The sequence below is a fragment of the Rhinolophus sinicus genome, linkage group LG06, assembly GCF_036562045.2.
Source record: "Rhinolophus sinicus isolate RSC01 linkage group LG06, ASM3656204v1, whole genome shotgun sequence".
NCBI classification, from domain to species: domain Eukaryota; kingdom Metazoa; phylum Chordata; class Mammalia; order Chiroptera; family Rhinolophidae; genus Rhinolophus; species Rhinolophus sinicus.
In genome coordinates, this window is record NC_133756.1 from 43,097,108 (window position 1) to 43,117,682 (window position 20,575).

The following is a 20,575-nucleotide window of genomic DNA, read 5'->3' on the forward strand; positions in this document are numbered from 1 at the left end:
CTCTCTTTGGGTAAGATTAGTTCTTCACTACACATCATATAGTATAAGACAAAAAAATTATATTAAGTTTAAATGTCATGAAATAGAATTTAAATATGCATGGTAGTGACAATATTTACCGGTGCTATAAAAATATAGACTTTGAGACTTGTAAAAAACTTGTTGTATTTCCTTTTCTGTCAGAAAATTGATAGTAAGTTAAAATATGTTTAAATATTTTGGAGCAGAAACTTTTTAATAAGAAAAATGGTATGCAATATATGGTGATGGAAAGAGAAATGTCTCTGAGTGGTGAACACATATTGTGATAAATAGATGCTATATTACAGAATTATACACCTGAAATCTATGTAACTTTACTAACAAACTTTAATTTAAAAAAAAGAGAAAGAAAGAAAACTGGTTAATTTTTGTCCTTAGGCATTTTAGTTGGTAAATTATTTCTGTGTTATTACATACCAGTCTGTACAGGATATTGTTTATCTCTAACATGGTAAGAAAATGAAGAACCCCACACATGGTCTTTCCCTCATAAAAGTATTCTTCTCAAAAGGTGGCAGTTCTTTAAAGTTAGCTATCCATTCCTTGCTTATAGTATATAGTATTATTTTGTGTGTGTCTGTTTTTGAATTACTATATAAAAGTCTTCTCATTGGTATCCGTCAGCTTACAATACTTTTAAATAGCACCTCAAAACAAATTTAATTAAAATCAAAATAGCTGTCTTCATTTCACTCAATCACATTAATTTCTATAGTGCCACAAAAAGGCAATCACCACTTACTTTAAGGTTTAGCTTATTAGAGAGAGAGTGCTAAAGGAAGCTGGCTAATTTTTGAGTAGCGGCTATTTTTCCTTTAAAAATAAGCGGCTTAAGCTATGGCTGAAGCCACATGATGATGTGTGTCATGCTCACTGGCTGTGTTACTTGGATGATTTCAGAGAAAAACACTATTTGAACATAGGATTTTTCACTCCTCTGCCTATTATCTCAAGCTACCCATGCTGGGTCTATAGGGTGATTATGTCTGATTCAGTAGTCTGTAATATTCTCATCTTACATGGAAGTGTTGCATACAAATCATCCATTAATAGGGTAGAATAGAAGATATCATTGAATGCTAATTTAAGATTCGGTAGATGCCTTTTCAATTTTGCATAGCTTCAGGGGAGGCATCCCTGAAAACTGCTTTCATTTAAAGTTTCTTTCATTTCCTCACTAATTCATAAATTTATTTTCCCTTAAACATAACTGCATCATTTTCCTTTCTCTTTGGTACACTGTTGCAGTGAAGCAGAGACTGAAAAGGTCTTTAATATCATGGATAGTACCCATATTATTTTTGAGTCAGTCATTTTGTATTGAAAAAAATTTCACAACTAGATCCAGCCTTGATGAAATCTAGTCGTAGTGCAGTACAATCTGTTTTAGTTCATAGCTTTTTGACTCAGGTTGTCATGTAAAGGGAAAATATGTCATAGTTTAAGTTTGGTCTCTCTAAATAACCCAAACTTTTGAAATAGATACCTTATATTTATAAACTTACCCTAATTTTTCTAACAGTAAATATTTGTCCTTTTTTTTTTTTTCTAGTCAAAATACTATGAAGAAATAATATTCTTTAAGCAGCATCAATTAGAGCAGTCTCAGAGCTGGCTACAATTACATAACATTAAATATACTGGAGCATGCATTCATTTATTTACTAAATATTAGTTAATTCACATTAGCTTAGAAAATATTACATTATTGTTAGTCTTGTAATTATTAGATTTAGAATCATAATTATATTAAGTAATACAACATAATCCATATGCTATTTATGGAAAGAAAATATGTTCACCTAAATTTTAGAATTATAGTGTTTTGTTTTGTTTTTGCGAACTAAATATTTGCAGGTATGTTCTAAACTTGAAACTGATGTTTAGCAAGTGAGTTAAAGAAGGACATTTGTAGATTTTTATACTTATTTTAGTTTTTATACTTAAAACTTTGAATTTAGTATTAAGATCAATTTCTTTGCAAAAGTTTATCTTGCTTGATATTTGTCTGTATATTGACAGGGAGGATTTTAAATAAACTATTTTTATGCTATGTATACAGAGTTGAACTCTGGGCTCTCAATCATCCAGTCATTTGTTATGTTCTCTGTTAAAGATTTCCTTAGTTTGCCTCTTAATAAAACTATTGAGTTCCCTTTTGTTATTGTTATTTTTACAAAGGAACACCAACTATATTCCTGGATTGATTGAATGCAAAGAGATATTATTTCATATCTCACAGGTATTTGGCTTAGAGTTTATTCTCAAATAGAATATCGCTCAATATTTATGAACAACTCAACTGATGGAGTCAGTAATTGTGGATAAGTGACAGTAGTAGGATGTGAAAATTCGGTATGGTATCACATCAGTACTCTCCAATCTTTGTTCTCTGAGGTATCTCGGATGTTAATTGGTATACACAAGGTGGGGAAAAAATATTCTGAGCTTAAAAATATATGGCAAAACTATGCTAAACTAATGTCAACATTTTGGTTTGTGTGTTTTTTAAAACAGCAGTAATTCTCAAAAGTTTTTATCTATTAAAAAAATTGACAGGCTGATTCAGAGTCAGTGGTGGAATTGGGCAGTAGATATGGACAAAATTTTACTTAGGGAATGCCTTTATTATTTTATTTTTCAAAGATGGCCCTATCCGTTTTAATCAGATAGTAGTGTTCAGAATACTTGGATATAGTATGAGAAATACTGATATTGGCATGAATTTTTAAATTTACCTCTGGATTAGGATATAATAGTAAAAATAGTTACCTAGGTCATATAACTTGAGACTTTTATAGCTTTTATTGCTTTAACTGAATTGTTCTGTAGTATGATTTCATTGGCTTATATTCAAGGGCACTTCGGAAAACTGTCCTATGAAGTTCATTGCTTTGTCTAATGTAAGGATATTATTATGATATATAGATATTGGCAAGAACATAAAGCTGTGGCGGGTTGTATTTTCCCAAAATGACCTCAATATATTTCCCATCTCCATATGCTCTTATGCAATGTGACCTTGTCATTTCTCCATTAAAAGGTGAATGTCTTTCTCCAACCCTTTAAATCTGGGTGGGCTTTGTGACTGACTGCTTTGGCAGAAGTAAACTGCATGGCTTCAGAGGTTAGGTGGTAAGAAGTCTTTCAACCTTTACGGGGACATTTTTGGAATGTTTGCTTTTGTAATACTCTCTCAAGGACCCCAGAATCTATGCTGTGTGAAAGCCAAATGGCATGGAGAGTCCATGAATGGATGTTGGCTGGCAGCTTCTGTTGAGATTGCAGTGGACAACCATGTTAGATGGCTGCAACCCCAGTGGACATCTGACTGCAGCTTCATAAGAAACCCTAGGTGAAGGATACCCTACTAAGCCCAATCAACCAACAGAAATATGAGAAACAATAATACATCATTTTTAAGGCACTAGGTTTTGGAGTGGTGTTGTTACAGAGGAACAGAAAACAGGACAGAACTTGAGTGAGTAAAACACTCCTGTTTTACTAAAGTTTTTCCCTCTATTTTTTGACTATACCTTTGAATCAACTCTCATGTGCTTGACATTTATTCTATCTAGTTTACAGTTTATACATCTTTTTAAAGGGCCTAAAATTCATTTTGTAAGAAGTTTGAATGTACAAAATTCTTTGTGCGTAAAATTCATATCATGTCCAAGTCAGAAATTCTATATTTTCCACATACTATTTCTGAGTTTTATAAAAGCAGTGGAGGCATTCTAAAAAACAACATTGTATTTCTGGTCTCAAGGAAACAGAGATTTGGTGAGCAGGAAGGTGTTTCTATTCTACTTTTGCAACAAGCAGAAAAAAAATGTTCCACTATGTATTCAAGCTATTTATGCAAATCTATTTGGAGAAAAAAAATCACACAATGCTAAACATGTCTTATACTTTAACACAAAGAAAAATAAACAACTACGTTTCTGACCTCTGAGGCATTCTTTACCAGAAGGATGAGGTATGCAAATGAAGGTGACAGATATAACAAAATGTCTGAATTCCTAAATTAGCAACTAATAGAATTCTTAGTTCATTTATCTCAGAAATTTGCAATATCTAGTTTACTAAATGTGGAAACTAGAAATTACCTTTATATAATAATAAAGACATCTTATTGTTCAGGAAACAATGCTAAACATTTAAATAACATTAAAAAAATAGGTAAAAACCAAATGCTTTCTACATATGAATAACAGGCATTTATTAAAGAATATTTTTTTCTACTGAAGATTCCTATATTATTTTTTTCCCTCAAGTATTAAAATAGCTCATTTGCTTTTGCTCTTAAAGGAATCAAGACTGTTTTAAAGGAGCATGGTTTCCATGTTTTACATTAGGCGAGAGCAAATGAAATAAACATGCAGAGTCCTGAACAAAGAATATGAAACACCCAAACAACGCCAGTATACATTTCTCTCTCATTTATAGAGATATATGAAAAGGGGAGAATACCCGATTATCATTGCTTATATACACTGTTTAAAGAAGAGATTTTAATTTTTCAAGTTCATGTCAATGCTAATAGTGTGTATATTTAAATGTATATATATATACATTTAAATATATATGTATACATTTAAATATATAGATGTATATATACACATCTTTGTACAGGAAAGCCGTTTTAATCAAATTGTAGGACATTATCTCTGCAGGCGCAGAGATTTTACATGTATGGAACAGCATGGGGCTGGGGTAGGCCACCCCAACTCCAAAGAACTCAATAATATTGAATATTTTAAATTCTCTCTGAAGTCCTACTAGCTTCACAATGGATGGCAGTGAGATTTGGGGTTAGAGGTTTTGAATGAGGAAAGACAGAGGTTGGGAAGGTAGATTGGGAGGTGGTAGAAAATAGAGAAGGTAAACCTACAATTTGATTTTATCATTACTGATTTTTAATTTTTACTGTTTCCTTGCCTGTTTCAGAAATAACTTGCTGATAAATCAATAATGTGGAATTCCTCCCTCTGTGCAAGAGATTTGTGCCTATTTTATATTAGTTTGCTTTTCACTAGTAAATTCCACTATATACCTAGAATTGGTACCTAGTAGGTGCACAATCAATAGCTGTTCACTCAGGTTATAATAAAAATAGCTAATACTTCGATGTCACTTGCTATGTGCTAAGCACGGTTATAATTATCTTCCATTTATTAAGTGATTTTATTCACATAACATCATTATGAGGTAGGTACTATTGTTGTCTGCATTTCCTAGATGAGAAAGCGAGGCACAGGGCCATAACTTGCCTGAGATCACGTATTTCACTGGTGGTAGAAATGGAATTCTCGCCCAGGCAATCCGACTGCAGAGACTCTGTGTGCATCTGCAACACTGCACTGCCGCTCTGAAAATGAAAGGTCTAAGATGTGAGGGGTGGTTGTTTATTTACACATTCCTTTAGGAGAATCTGAGAAATTGATCTGAGTGGGAAGATCAAATTGGCAAGCATTTAGGTGGTTCTGCAGAGGAGTTGGCGGCACTCAAGGAACAAGAAGCGATGTTTTGAATAATTACTTTCCTCACTCGGTCACCTAAGGTCTTGCAGAAAAGCCTCCTGCATTAGATTGAGTGAAAGATGTAGTTGTCATGATTGCCGAGTGGGTTGAAGTGACAGAATAAATGACCTCGCCGGAACAGTGCCGCTCTCCAGGAGCCAGGCTGCACAGAAGACCTGGGGAATTTTAGGGTAATTTGAACAATATTTGCAGTGGTGGCAGCACATGGTTCTTTCTTCCCAGCAGGCAGCAGTAGCAGGGAGTCCTTTTTAGGCCTCTGTTCTTATCACCTAAAACTTCCAAAGCTTAACTGACTGCCAGGATAATTAACCCCCCCTGCATACTGAAAGTTCTTTTAGATCCACTTCTGATACATTAAGGGAAAGAAAGAAAATAATCATTTTCAGGTTGAGCAGGCCGGCCTTGGATGCTGATATATAGCAAATTGCAGCCCAATAGGAGATGAAACCACATTTCTTAGGGACAATTTTGAAAGAAACCTATTATTTTTTCCCTTATTTTGAGTATAGAAAATTGTAATATAATTTATAGATTTTATTATTTACAATGCCTCAAAATGGGGGGTTAATTAGAATCATGGTACATTGGCACCTGAAGAGATCCATTGCAGCTAAACTAATCCTCTCATTTTATATGAATCATAACTATAATACAGAATTACGGTGTATAAAATCTGAATGAAATATCAAGTAAAATGTTCTGTACTTTCAGGTTGCCTACCAATCATAAGGCTTGCTCAAACCTTCAATCTAAGGTAAATAATTCAAATCCTTTTCACTTACATGAAAATGCTTAAGGAGCTTTGTGGATCTCAAATCCATAATACTGAATAGTTACAAGAAATAACAAACAAATCTATATCAATGAAAGGATTATGGTGTTTTGGCTAATCAACAGGGGTCTTTATCAATTGTAGGGGAAAAAAAAGTTGGCATTTGGTATTTTCAGCAGCAAAACTAAGCCACATAGCCTGGAGAACATTATTTCTGAAAGATATCAAAGTCTTCTAATATATTATTGCATTAACCCAGATTGCATACCAGCAGTGCAAATTGTGGTCCATTCTCAATATGTAATGTTATTCAGTCACTAAAAAGAATGAATGGGTATACCTGTTAGCTTTCTAAGAAAGCAAAGCAGGTAACAGTCATGTTTTTATAATGTAATCTTGTAATAATGAGTTGAATATGGGGATATGAACAAAAAGAAAAATATGACAGAAGATATAAGAGATAGCTAAAACAAATTGCCTGGTTGAGGGTGTGGGTGGGGATTGGGTGATAGAAATGAACCTGCAAGGAAAGCACAAAAAAAGAAGAAAAACATTTTCCTTTAAAATATATGAAAGGCACTTACTTCAAAATGCGTATGCATGTAGAAAGACATTTTAAAAAGCATGTCATGCTTCCTCCATCCCTGAAAGAACATAGGTGTAAATGAATATTGTCCTTATATTATATAAGTTTATAGCTGTTGAACAGTGGATCATGCCCTGGACTTAGAGAACTGAAACCTTGGGTATGAATCCCATCACTTTAACTTCCAAATTGAGGGAGTCTGAGCAAAGTTTTCAGAGTCGCATGGGGAAACAGAAATAGCTGGAGCTTTCAGTTTGAACGTTAACTTTTCAAGTGCCTACCTGCGTAACATTGAGCACTTTTCACATTAAAAAATGAGGATAGTATGCTATTCTAGACATCTACTAATGTTGTCATAATTGGCAGTATTTCATCTTTTCTTTTGGCTGAGTAATATTCCATTGTATATATGTACCACATCTTTATCCATTCATCCATCAACAGACATCCAGGCTGCCTCCAGATCTTGTCCATTGTAAACAATGCTGCAGTGACCATATAGATGCACACGTCCCATTGAAGTAGCTTTTTGGTTTTCTTTGCATAAATACCCAGAAGTGGGATTACTGGGTCCTTCTTTGTCTCTTGCCATGCCCTTTGTTTTAATGTCTATTTTGTCTGATAGAAGTATTGCTCCCCCAATTTTTTGTTGTTGTTTTTCATTTCTATTTTTACGAAATATCTTTTTTGAGCCCTTTACTTTTCATCTGCATGTGTCTTTCAATCTGAAGTGAGTCTCTTGCAGGCAGGATATATAAAGGTTTTGTTTTCTTCTCCATTCAGCCCTCCTATGTCTTTTGATTGAGCATTTAATCCATTTACATTGAAAGTAATTGTTGATAGATATGTAGCTATTGCCATTTTATTATTCATAATTTTGATTTTTTTTTTTTTTGGGGGGGAATCCTTCTAAGATTCCATGTAATACTGGTTTGGTGGTCATGAACTCCTTTAGCTTTTTCTTGTGTAAGAAGCTCTTTGTTTGTCCTTCAAATTTAAATGATAGCCTTGCTGAGTAAAGTAATCTTGGTTGTAGGCCATTGAATATTTTATGCCAGTCCCTTCTGGCCTGCAAAGTTTTCTTGAGTAATCAGCTGACAATTTTACGGGAGCTCCCTTATAAATTACTGGTTAGCTTTCTCTTGCTGCCCTTAGGATTCTCTCTTTGTCTTTAATCTTTGCCATTTAATTGGGCCTGTTTGGGTGCATCTTGTTTGGGACTCTCTGCGTTTCCTGGGCTTGTATGTCTGTGTCTTTTGCCAGGTTAGAAAAGTTTTCAGTCATTATTTCTTTAAATAGGTTCTCAATTCGTTGCTTTCTCTCTTCTCCTTCCGGTACTCCTGTGATACGAATGTTGTTGTGCTTGATGTTGTCCCAGAGGTCTCTTAAACTATCCTCATATTTTTTTTTCCTTTTTCTTTTTCTTTTTGCTGTTCTGATTGAGTGTTTACTGCTACCTTGTCTTTCAAATTGCTGATTCGATCCTCTGCTTCATCTAGTCAGCTGGTGATTCCTTTTAGTGAAGACTTCATTTCAGCTATTGTATTCTTCATTTCTGACTGGTTCTTTTTTATGGTGTTATATCTTTTTATAATGCTTGCTATCTCTTTGTTGAAGTTCTCACTAAGTTTCTTGAACTTCCTTATAACGATTGCTTTGAACTCTGTATCCAGATGGTTTTTTGCCTCCATTTTGTTTGGTGATTTTTCTGGAGTTTTCTCTTCTTTCATTTGAGATTCATTTCTTTGTTTCCTTATTTTGGCTGCCTGTTTGTTTCTATGTATTAGGTAGTTCTGCTATGTCTCCCACTCTTGGCCAGGTGGCCTTATGTAGTAGGTGCTCTGTGGGGCCCTGTCACAGTCTCCCTGGTCACCTGTTCTGGGAGCTCCAAGAGTGTCCCTTGTGTGGGTTGTGTGTGCCTTCCTATTATAGTTGAACCTTGATTGCTGTTAGGACATCAGTGGATGGGATTGACCCTCAGGCTGACTGGTTGTGGCGTTTTGCCATTTCCACAGTGTATAGGCTGGTGTGTGCGGAGCTTACCCCATTGAGTGGGATTTGCTCCAGTGGGTTCTAGTGTCTATCGAGACTGTCCTTTGGGTATGCCCTTTGTGTTGCTAATTGGGTGGTGGTCTGCTGTGGTCTGAAGCGAACCTCCAAATATGTTAGTTCTGGGGCCTCTTTGAAAGAGCTTCAGTGCAGGCCAAGGTCACCCACTGCCTGTCACCAGATGGAGACTACCTGGTATGAGCTAAAAGCAATCCATGGTTATTTGCTGCCTGTGCTAAAGTTCGAGGCACATGGGAAAGGCCATACTGGGAACCAAGGGTTACTGCTACCAGTACCGGGCCTGGGGTACCTCCGCAAAAAGCCAGGACACCTGATGTCAGCACCCACCTGCTGATTTCCTTAAGGTTCAGCCATGGATAAAGTTTCATGAGGTACATAAGTTGGGTAAGCCAGGGTCTCGGAGTCACTGGAGTGGGAAGAGTTGTGGTCACCAGGTTAATATAGATTCTGGTTTGGTGCCAGTGCAGAGCCTGGACTTACTCAACAACAGTCTCAGAGCACGCTGAGGCCAGTCACTGCCTCACTGCCTGCCTGGGGCCTGTGGACTCCAATAGTTTTCCAAAACGAGTGTAATATGGGTGGGCTGGCTGCTCACCAAGAAAATGCTTTTTGCATTGGGGGAGTTGGATAAGGTGGGGTCCCATTGGAGCTCACCAGACCAATCAGATTCAGATTTGGCTCTGTGGGGGAGGGCTCAACATATTAAAGATGCTAACTGCCTGCCAGCTGCATGGGAGAAGTACCCCACACAGGGAAAATGGTGACTGTCCTCCAGCCCTCGTACTGAGGCCACACACCTCAGTCTGCCCTCCATATGCCTCCAATACCTCACCCCTCACCCCCTGAGTCATCATCTCTTAGCTGGAGCCCAGAGAGTGCTTGCAAGCGAGTGAGTCTGTGTGTGGGACTTTTAAGACTATGTCTGGGTCTCCTTCAGCCTTCCATCCCACCTGTTCAATTAGATTCCCACTGTTTTTCACAGTCAGATGTTGTGGGGGCTCCTCTTTTCTACACCAGTATTTGGAGCTGGGGAGACTGGTATGGGGCTGGGGTCCCTTGCTGCTTGAGGGGGACCTCCACAGTTGAGATATCCCTCCCTATTCTCAACTGCCACACGAGGTTTAGGGCTAGCCCATTTTGCATCTCCATCCCTCCTACTAGTTTCTATGTGATTTCTTCTTTATATTCTTAGTTATAAAACTTCTGTTCAGCTAGACTTCAGATTGTTCTCCGGGTTGATTGTTGTATAATTTAGTTGTAATTTTAATGTGTTCATGGAAGGAAGCAGGCATAGTGTTTATCTACTCTACCACCTTGGATCTCTCCAAGAATATTATTGATACATAGACAAAAGGCTCATATTTTATAAGGCATTGAAGATAGGTACAATAAGTTAGATTGACTGTATAGAAAATTAAGAAATGCAGAGCTATCATTTAACTTTAGGAGGTATCATTGAATTAAGTGAAAGACTGAAGGAATGATGTCATCATCAAATTAGTATGTATGGTTTGTTGGTTATGCCTTGCATGCAGATTGTGGAGTATCTGCTTATAGACTTTCTTATACTTTGTCTAATTGTTATATTGTGTGTAAATATATTTTTCTTAACCACAGTGTAATCAGTAAATCAGTATATATATATGTTGTTATAGGGTCTCTAGTAAACAGCAAGTTTTCACACAGGGAATTATTTCATACTTCTTTGGTGTCCATTCATCTCATCATTTGAGGCCAAACTTAATGTACTGTTTCTTTGATTGCATCTCTTGATATCCTATAGCCCTCATTTCATACCCATTAGTTTATGAAGAACAGTTTGTAAATTAATATTTATTAATGAATTTGTGATATATTTTAGTTGTTGAGAAAGTTGAGTCTCAAATCTTAATATTTACCCCACTCAGTATCAAATGAGGAAGTTATACATGAAGAATAACAGCCAAATGGATAATGAAGTACTACAGTATTAGTTGTTTGACAAGCTCCTTACAAATCCCTAAAGGAGTTCTTTTCTGGATAGAGTTGAAGCCATAATATGAGCTGAAGTCTACACTGGTAGTCTAATTCCTCTGCCTGCTCCACTTCACCAATTTGAAATTGTTTAGCTATCCCTTCCCACCTGACTTCCTAGCAGTTAAAGACAAGCATACAGGGCTTTACCTGAGAAAATCTGTTCACCCAGTGGATTTTCAATATGAAATACCTAAAGCAAAAGAGTAAAAAGCAGATTGTTCAGAGGGTCCAGACCCTCTTATCACATCAGTCACATGGTCACAAGACAGCAGAAGGCAGTAATATTGACTCAGGAAGCAAACAAGAGAAGGTCCCTGCTTTAAAGGAACAAAACTTGGTAGAATGAATGTCGTCAGGTCAGGCTAACTAATTGCAATACATTGTGATAAATGTTGAAATTGATAAATACTAGATGAAGTGGTAACACAAAAGTGGAAGAGATTAATTCCTTATGTGAATCAAGGAAGGCTTCATAGAGAATGATATATTAGGGTTGAGTAGATCTTTCAGAGTAATGATGGTAATAAGGAGAAAATTCCAGAAATAGGGGATTTGGTAAACCATAGTAAGTTTGGGAAGATAAACAGTTTAGTATGACTGAAGAAACTTTCATAGGGCAAAAGTGTAAACCAGGGAGGTAAGTTGATGTGAGATGGTCTGAAATCTTGTGCTAAAAAATATAGTTTTTATCCAATGATATCTAGGGGAGGGTTGATGAAAATAAGATGTTGGAATTAAGGTTTGTCCTAATGATATGAATAGTTGCTTATCTCTGAAAAGTTATTGTACAAATATTTCCATACTATTTATTTTCTATGGTTATTGTAACAAATTATCAAAAATTCTTCAATGAACTTGTGACAAATTATTAACCAAACTTGGTGGCTTAAAGCAATATACATTTATTATCTTGCAGTTCTGAGGTTAGAAGTTGGAATTGGGTCTTCCTGGGCTGAAATAAAGATATCAGCAGGACTGACTTCCTTCTAGTAGCTCTAGGGTGAAAATCCATTTCCTTGCCTTTTTCAGTTTATAGAGGCTATCCACATTCCTCAGTTTGTGAACTATTTCCATCTTTAAAGCCAGCAATGTCTGGTTGAACATGTCTCATGTTGATCCTTTGCACAGGCTCCCTGTTTTGCCTCCCTCTTTCACTTATAAGAAATCTTGTGATTACATTGGGCCTACCAGTTAATCCAGGATAATCTCCCCACGGCAAAATTCAGCTGATTAGCAACCATAATTCTCCTTTCCATGCAGTATAACATTGTCATACGTTCTGAAGATTAGAGTGTGGCCATTTTGGACAGTCATTATTCTACCGACCACTCTTAATTTTGTATACATTGATTGAACAGATTACTTTTCAATATCACATTCCTAGAACACCTTCCTATAATGACAATGATAATAATAGGTCATAGGCTTACCAGATAAGAGATCAAAACTATAATGAAAAGTTATTATTACAAATCCTCTAAAAATGTGTAAGATGTATTGGCAGGTAGCTGATCTTTCTCAACAAAATGACTCAGCAAGGCAGTAGCAGGATTCATTTAGATAACATTTTATTTGTTAGAGCAAGATTTGACAGACTTCATTTCAACAGCTGAAGAAATTAATTTAAAATCACAATGTTTAGTGTATTGGCATACTTTTACAGGTAGGTGCAGGGTGTAGAACAATGACATATTTTTGAAATCTAGTCACTGCTTCTACATTTTAATGAGAAGATTTGAGGATAGATAGAAGCCATACATTTAAGCAGATATGCTTTAGTAGATAGTGGAAAACTGTCATAAAATTGATCCACTGTGAAAATTTCTAGAGTTCTTAGTGATTTCTTTGTTATAAATAACACTTTTAAGTGTGTACTTTTCTGAACAGAAAAAAAATAACTATTCACTTTATGAATACTTTTATATTTACAATGCCCTTTTCAAAATAGTAAGTTAAATGGGAATACTGTGATGTGAACTACAATACTTCTAAAATTAAAAACATAAAGAACTCAAATATACTAGTCTAATGAGAAATATTTTTGACTGCACTGAAAGGTTACAGAATAGAATATTTCAGCTTTATTTACAGGCGTAAACATTTACAAGCATGGACAATATTATATTTTGACACATTTATGTATTACTGATTAAGCTCTTGAAATCAAAATCTGTGAAATAAGTACAGAAATAGCATATACCTTATTCTAATATTAACCTAAAACAGAACAGAAATGTATGTTTTTTTTCTTTTGTAAAGTTTGTGGTTTTTAGAATATTAGAAAAGAAAATGGAGGTCCATTTTATTATAGTAGAAATACAAGTCCAAGTTATTATAGTAGAAATTTATGTTTAGAACAATTCACAAAATGGTAATATGTGTTTATTCAATTCTTTATTTTATCTCCATAATTTTTCATCTAGTTTACCAAAAAGAACGAGTTTACTCAAAATACATCCCATTGTTATAATAGCCATTCTCTTTTTACTGTTTTATATTCTGCCCTTTCATTCTCTTATGTTCCACTTTCTGTAACAGAGCTCATTACCAAGGTGATAGGAGACTAGTTTCAAAGGCAACATAAGTCAAAAAAATCAAGCCAGTGGTTTCCTTCAGGACATTCATATATTTCTAGAGTTAGAAAAATTTTTCCTTGGGCACAGTGATATCACTCTCAAGAAACCAATTACTTTCCAAATATTTGCAACACTATTTTTGACATAGCTAACTTAGTCATACAGGGAAGTATACTATAGCTATACGGTATATAATATCTCCTATATACAGTTCCTACACTGTAAACAAAAAAACTGGTTTAAAATATTTGATTATCTGGTAATTGACAGTTGGATAATTTTTTTGAGTCATTTTTATACATTGGCCATCCATCCACAGCTTGGCTTTTTATTTTTGTGTAGCAATAATTAACCATAGTTCCTTCTGTTTACCTTAAACATCCAAAACAACAAGGGACATTTTTGAACAATCTATAATATTCTTCTTGGATCTAAAAAAAAAGGGAAAAGAGAAAGGAAGAGAAATGTTCAACATAACTGCAACAATCACATCAAATTATTTTCAAATCACATTAAATTTTTATATTTGTTTTCCTAAATTATTAATGATTTCTGATTACCTGTGAGAATATGCTCAAGTGAATATAAGCTATGTTTATATTCTTAATAGCAAGTTTTGTAAAAGTATGTTTTCCTAAACATAGCTAGATGTTCTGACTTTTTTGATACTGAAATGTACTGCATAAAGGCAATAAAGGCACAAGTCATGAATCTATGATAATAAGAATTTTTATCACTTTGGTAACCTATGGTACATGAGTATACTATAGAGTTGACCAAAATAGCAAATGCTTACCTTTCTAGATAAAACACACAGGAATAAAAAAATGAACATCCCCTGGAAGGCATTGCTGATGGTGAAGAGGTAAGCTGTCACCACTGATGCATGTACAACATGGAGAACCCCAAAGATCCAGGTGGTGCCAAGAAGGAATAGGAGAGCAAGGGCTCCTCTGGCACAAGACCTAGAACATATGTGAAATGTTCCAATTAAGACACTAACATATACTCAGCACACCCACAAATTCCTCAAATTATGTGGGAAATGAGTTTTTTGGTATAACCAACCTTTTGGAAAGACCAGTAACAATTTTGAAGCTGACAAACTGTGCGACAGTTACATGGGACAGCCTTTAGGGTATGCTGCAACACTGTGGCAGGATGTGCTTCCCAAATCACGACAGTATTATTAAAATATAGCATTTTTCAAGGAATTTCCTTAATCTTCAAATATTTTTATCTGGTGAACTGCAGTGTGTATGCTTTGATTTCAAATCTAATGTTGCAGTAATTCCCGAAGGTAAGACATATATCTGTTTGGCAATATTTTCTTTCAGAAACCTTGAAAAGTATACCATGTAGTCTGGGGTCACACATGTGCATGACATCAAAGGAAACTTCTATTTTCCTTTCAGGTTTAGTAGAGAAGAAAGTGTAAGATATAAAACTAGATTTTTTTAAAGCTTTTACAATACCATTACCTCAAAATAAATTCATGTCAGAATACTGATATCTTAAAAATAATACATGTGCATACTCTTACATATTCTCAGCTTATTGCCTATGACTTTGAGTAAAATAATATTTAGTCCTGCTCACTGAGGACACTGTTAAAATAATCTCATGATTATTTTCTCATTTATTCTTAGTCTAAGCATTCTTTACTGCAGAAGATGTTTTAGCAGTGTACCTCAGAAAATGAGTCATTTTTAACTTTATTAAAACCAGCACACTACGTGAAACTATGAATGGTAAGGAATACAGAAAAGTAATCGATCAAACACTTGCTAAATCCTACCTATAAATCTTGTGCAAGGTATTGAAACTACAGGAGTGTTCTCAAGCAACCCAAACATAAGTTGTGTCTGATGGTCCCTATAGTACACTTCAGTTTTTCTTGAACAAACTATTTTCACAGTTTCAATAAATCAGTTTAAATAGAGGGGGGTTGAAGGGAAAATCATGGCAGCATGCAAACTAGGAAACACAAGAAAGAATCATAGTTATAAAGCTTTGAAAAATGTTTTGCAAAAGAGAATCACTAAAGCCTACTTTTGCTTAAAATAGTCATCATCTTTTCTTTCACAGGGGAGTATGTTTAAAAGGATTGTTTTGGTTACCATTTGATCTGTAGTGATTACAGGCTTATTAAACATATTAAATGTTATTTAACAATAAGCACTTTAAAGATGGAAGAAGAAAGGGTGAAAAATCATTTTAAAAATTGTCCTTATTTGTACTTTAAGTTACTAAGGCTTTTAATCACTAAAGAAAGTAGTTTTAAAATTACCTTATGTTCTCATAGCAACTGACTTCTGGTTTCAACCCTGCAGTGTGACGAAAAACTTTGTATATGATAACTCCAAAAGCCAAGAGATTCACCTGAGGAAATAATTTCAAAGAAGAGATATTTTTCATAGTAAAGTAGATACATATAAAGGAAATAAGTGGTAAAGATTTCAAATAAACAAAAACCAGAAAATCATGGTATGTTTATATCTATTACAAGGTACAAACCTTCTGGTAAACTTTGGCAAACAAATCTGTGGTTGATCTTTATAATATCACTGAAAACTGGTAGTACAATTTGCCACATTGTATTAAGGAACCTGTTCTAGACATTTCTTCAGATATTATGCTGCCAATACTGTAATGGATATACATATTAAGATAAATCTTGGTTTGAAAAACTTTATAAACAGTTGAGAAATCAAATTTTTGTTCATTAAATTGTGTATTGTTTCTTTGAGGAGAAGTATTAGTGATAATTCTGTCAACCCTTTAAAAATTTAAACTGGAAAGAAAAATCGAAAGGAAATTAGAAAACTCAACAAAATACCCTCGATTTCTATTGCTAGAAAAAGTTTGAATGTAAATTCTTTTGTGTGGTTCATCTAGCTAGCTCTTCTAGTATTTATGTTGAGATTTACTTTCTCTTCATTTAACTTTAATCAATAAATAAACATTTGTTTGAAGGTATATACATTTTATTGATAAACATTTGTCATTCTATTATTATATTTCCTAATATGGGCTAAAGAGAGTATACAAATTTACACCCCTTTTAAAGTGACTGTATTATGAAAAGTTTCCTCTTCTTTTCTTTCCTTATATTTTTGAAAACCTGTAAATCATATTTGCAGTGTCAGAAGACTAATTGAGGGGTATATTTTAAGTGAATATCTATTTCAATATGAGCATACCAATACTGTAAAACATTAAATATTATAAAATAATTTGTAGATTACTCCTTTATTGAATACATTAATCCAAACAGATATTTCAAAAGCCATTTTATAGTAACTTTAGCAAAGTGCAATACTTTAATTTTCAGCTAATTCTTACATTAGTATTTCTAAAGCTTGGAAAAATTCTGTTTTTTCTTCTATAATATATTCTAAGGACTTTCATAGTTTCTCAAAATGAAGTTTAATGATTACTATTATAAAAAGCAGTATGCAACAATGGGTGAGATAATTTCATGTTGTCACTTCTCCATGGAGAGGTCTTGAGAGTAAAAACTTAGAGGAATAAGGATCTAGTTCCTTCTTCCTGCTTCCAAATGTTTATTAATTCTAATGATATGATTAACTAATTCTAATTACATTAATCTTCCATACAAAGAAAAGACCAGCAATTGCAGGGAGGAGATAAAATATATTTAAATTAATTTTTTAACAGTTTCACTTTACTATGTGCTCATATAATTAACTGAAATAACAATTTAATAATTAATTTTATAAATAGTCTTTACAGCTTATGAAAAAGTGATGCATAGTATTTTCTAGGTTTCTATAACTATAGCTTCTTTAAATAAATTTGGAGACAGTATTGTATTTAATTTTATAAAAATATCCATATTTTTAAATAATAAAAAGTATTAACATTTGGTTAGTATAAATAATATATTCAAAATATTATTGGTTTTAAAATCTTCAAAGAATTTTTGTGAGGTGTTTATATTGAACTTGTTATCTCAACAAAGAAAGACTTATAAGATAAAAGAAGTTTAAATGATAAATGTTCTCTAATGCATAATTTTTCCACATAAGTAATTTATAATATTTATTAAATAAACTTCCACAGACTCCTGCTTTTGATAATACAAATTTGAAAAATAGTTGTTCATACTGCTTTGGTTTTTCAGAAGTGCAGATATATTTTGGATATGCTCTTCTACATCATACGCTTAAATAGTGAAGAATAGAAATGGAACATTTCCTAGGGGTGATCCAGTTCTGGAAAGTACATATTTTTCCTTTACAAAAGGGAAAATGTTTACATAGTTATGAAAACCAGGTGCTGCTGCACAAGTAAGAGACTAATTCTTACACCATTAACTCATATTTTCCCAATTGTAAGGGAGAACAGATTAAAATATTTTTATCAAAAGGTGTTATGGTAGTGAAAACAATCACAAATACATCGATTGTGATATCTATATTCATGGATAATAATACAAATATATGGACCTTTTCATTTGCACTTATTCTAAATGTTTTATAAAGGGTCTATTAAGTGCCTGGTACATATTAGTGAATAAAACAGACATTGTCCTTGATTCTCATAAACTTATTAAGAAAATAGATGGTAAACAAATTTGCAACTAAATAGGTACAAATCTACAAACTGTGATATAGGCCATTAAGTTACAAATTTAAACTATTAGGAGAGACAAAATGTGTATGAATTAGAATGAAGGTTTGGGAAATATCTCTCCTAAAATTTAGCATTTAAACCAGAACCTGATGCTTTATAAATATTAGCAGATCAAGAATGAGGGGAGAAAGGCATTCTATGAAGGAAAAAACATTGTAGAAAAGGCCAATGAGGCTTGAGGGAGTTGAGAATGTGGTATGTCTTTAAGGAATTAACAGTGGCTGGGGTATAGTAAACAAAGGAAAGAGTTGCATGATGCAAGGTGGCTGACGTAGAGATAAAAGTACTTAGATTTTACCCTAAATGCAAAGGTTTTTATTTATTCTTTCACTCAGGAATTACTTATATCCTACAAGTCTTTTCCTCAAGGAACTTACAGTATAATGGAGACGATGACCAGTCAACAGGAAAGTATAACACTCTTCAATAAGTGCCATGCAGTTTGCACAACAAAGTAAAAGAACAGAGGATGATGCCCTTATTTATGGTTTGTAAGCCAATCTTGAATGACTGGTAGAACAAAAGAAGGGCAACCTAGAGAAAATAAGTGATCACTCAAGATCTTCGTCAATAGATCTACCTACTGTGTTTCCACAAAAATAAGACCTAACCGGACCATCAGCTCTAATGCATCTTTTGGAGCAAAAATTAATATAAGACCTGGTATTATATATTATATTATATTACATTATATTATATTATATTATATAACACCCGGTCTTACAGTAAAATAAGACAGGGTATTATATTAATTTTTTCTCCAAAAGACGCATTAGATTGGATGGTCTGGCTAGGTCTTATTTTCAGGGAAACATGGTATGTACACTCATTTCCCAGATGATCAGATCCAATGGCTCAAAATACTATCTGTAGGTCCTATCTGACCTCTCCACTTGGAAAGCTAATAGGCATCCTGTGCTAAAAATATCAAAAACCAAACTGCTATTCTTTCCTCAAAGAACCTATTCTTGCTGTAATCTTCCCCACTTTTGGGGGCTGGGGGGAGATGTAGCTCATCCTTCTAGTAGATCAGGCTTATTTATCAGCAAACCCTTCACCTCTCCCTTCAAAACATATTCAGAATACAACCACCACTCACTGTTTTCCCAGCTCCTATTCTGAAAGAGACCACCCTTGTGCCTCTCCTGGGCTATTATTGTACAAGCCTCCTAATTGGTCTCCTCTCTTCCAGCCTTGCCTTCCAACAACCTCTTCTCATTACACAGTCAGATTGATCCCTGTAAAATGTTAAGTCAGACCAGTTCTCTATTCAGAACCCTCCAGTGGCTTTCCTATCTCAGAGTTAAACCTGAAGATCTCATAATGGCCTCTAAGGTTTGAAATGGTATACCTCTTCCCTGGAGTCTTAACTTCATTCTCTGATCACTTCACTCCACTCACACTGGGTTCTCTGTCCTTCCTCTAGTACACCAAGCAGGCCTTTGAGCGTTTGTACTTTCTGGGCCCTCAGATATTCCTATAGTTCATTCCCTCACCATCTCTTCTTAAATGCTGCTTATTTACAGACTGCCTCCCAGTGTACCTTTATCTGAAACCCACATGATAAATTAGACCTGAAATCAATTCTATGGAAATGTAGGAAATGATGGTTTTCTTTACCATGTTGGACAATGTGTATTCTGTATGCCAACATGTTTATCCTTTGTGTTTATCACTAGAAAACTAACAGACTCTCCTTGACCAAAGTTGAGTCAGGTTCCTCTGATCCCTCTTCTCATCTAGGCTTTGACCTTAGGTTCAGTGTCTATTCTTGAGGACTCCAGTTTTAGTAAGAATCCTGCTAAGTCATCCTAAGAGGGGATCCTCCCACTGTTGACATTTGATTCCTCATTCCCCAGATCATGATATCTGATCATGGTGGTTTGCCTTTCAGCAAGAATATTGTTTAAGTAAGAATTCTCCTTAACTTTGATGTCACCTCTTAGTAAATTTCCATCTACCAACCCCTTCACCCACGCCCCCAACATACAACCTGTTCCTTGGTTATAATCCCCAGATATATTTTGTATTCAGAGTTGGCCCAAATCTCTCTCCCATATTGTGATAGTCTTGACATCTATCACAAGTAGTCCTGAACAAAGTCTTTCCTACCATTTTAACAAGTGTCAGAATAATTTTTTCTTTAATTAAACTCAGAGCTAAATCCAACATTATGTTACAATATTCCTCAAATTTGGAGTAACTGGAAAAGCCTACATTTGCTCCGTTTACACTGCCTGCATTCTCTCTTACTCATAAATATACAAGATACTTTTAATCCCCTTTCTAACAGAATAAAAAACCACAAAGT

At 34.5% G+C, this 20,575-nt stretch overlaps 1 protein-coding gene across 2 annotated transcripts in view; it reads right to left on the reverse strand.

Annotated features, from left to right (window-relative positions):
* Positions 1-12,580: 12,580 nt before the first annotated feature.
* Positions 12,581-20,575, reverse strand: part of ADGRL4 (adhesion G protein-coupled receptor L4) — a 104,880-nt gene continuing 96,885 nt past the window's right edge. For both annotated transcript variants that reach the window (XM_019743359.2, XM_074334998.1), the window contains 3 exons: positions 15,896-15,987; positions 14,402-14,570; positions 12,581-14,036 (listed from right to left, as the gene is read on the reverse strand). In XM_019743359.2, coding sequence (XP_019598918.2) covers positions 13,974-14,036; positions 14,402-14,570; positions 15,896-15,987 — 324 coding nt within the window. In that variant the 3' untranslated portion in view covers positions 12,581-13,973. The remainder of the gene's footprint in view (positions 14,037-14,401; positions 14,571-15,895; positions 15,988-20,575) is intronic.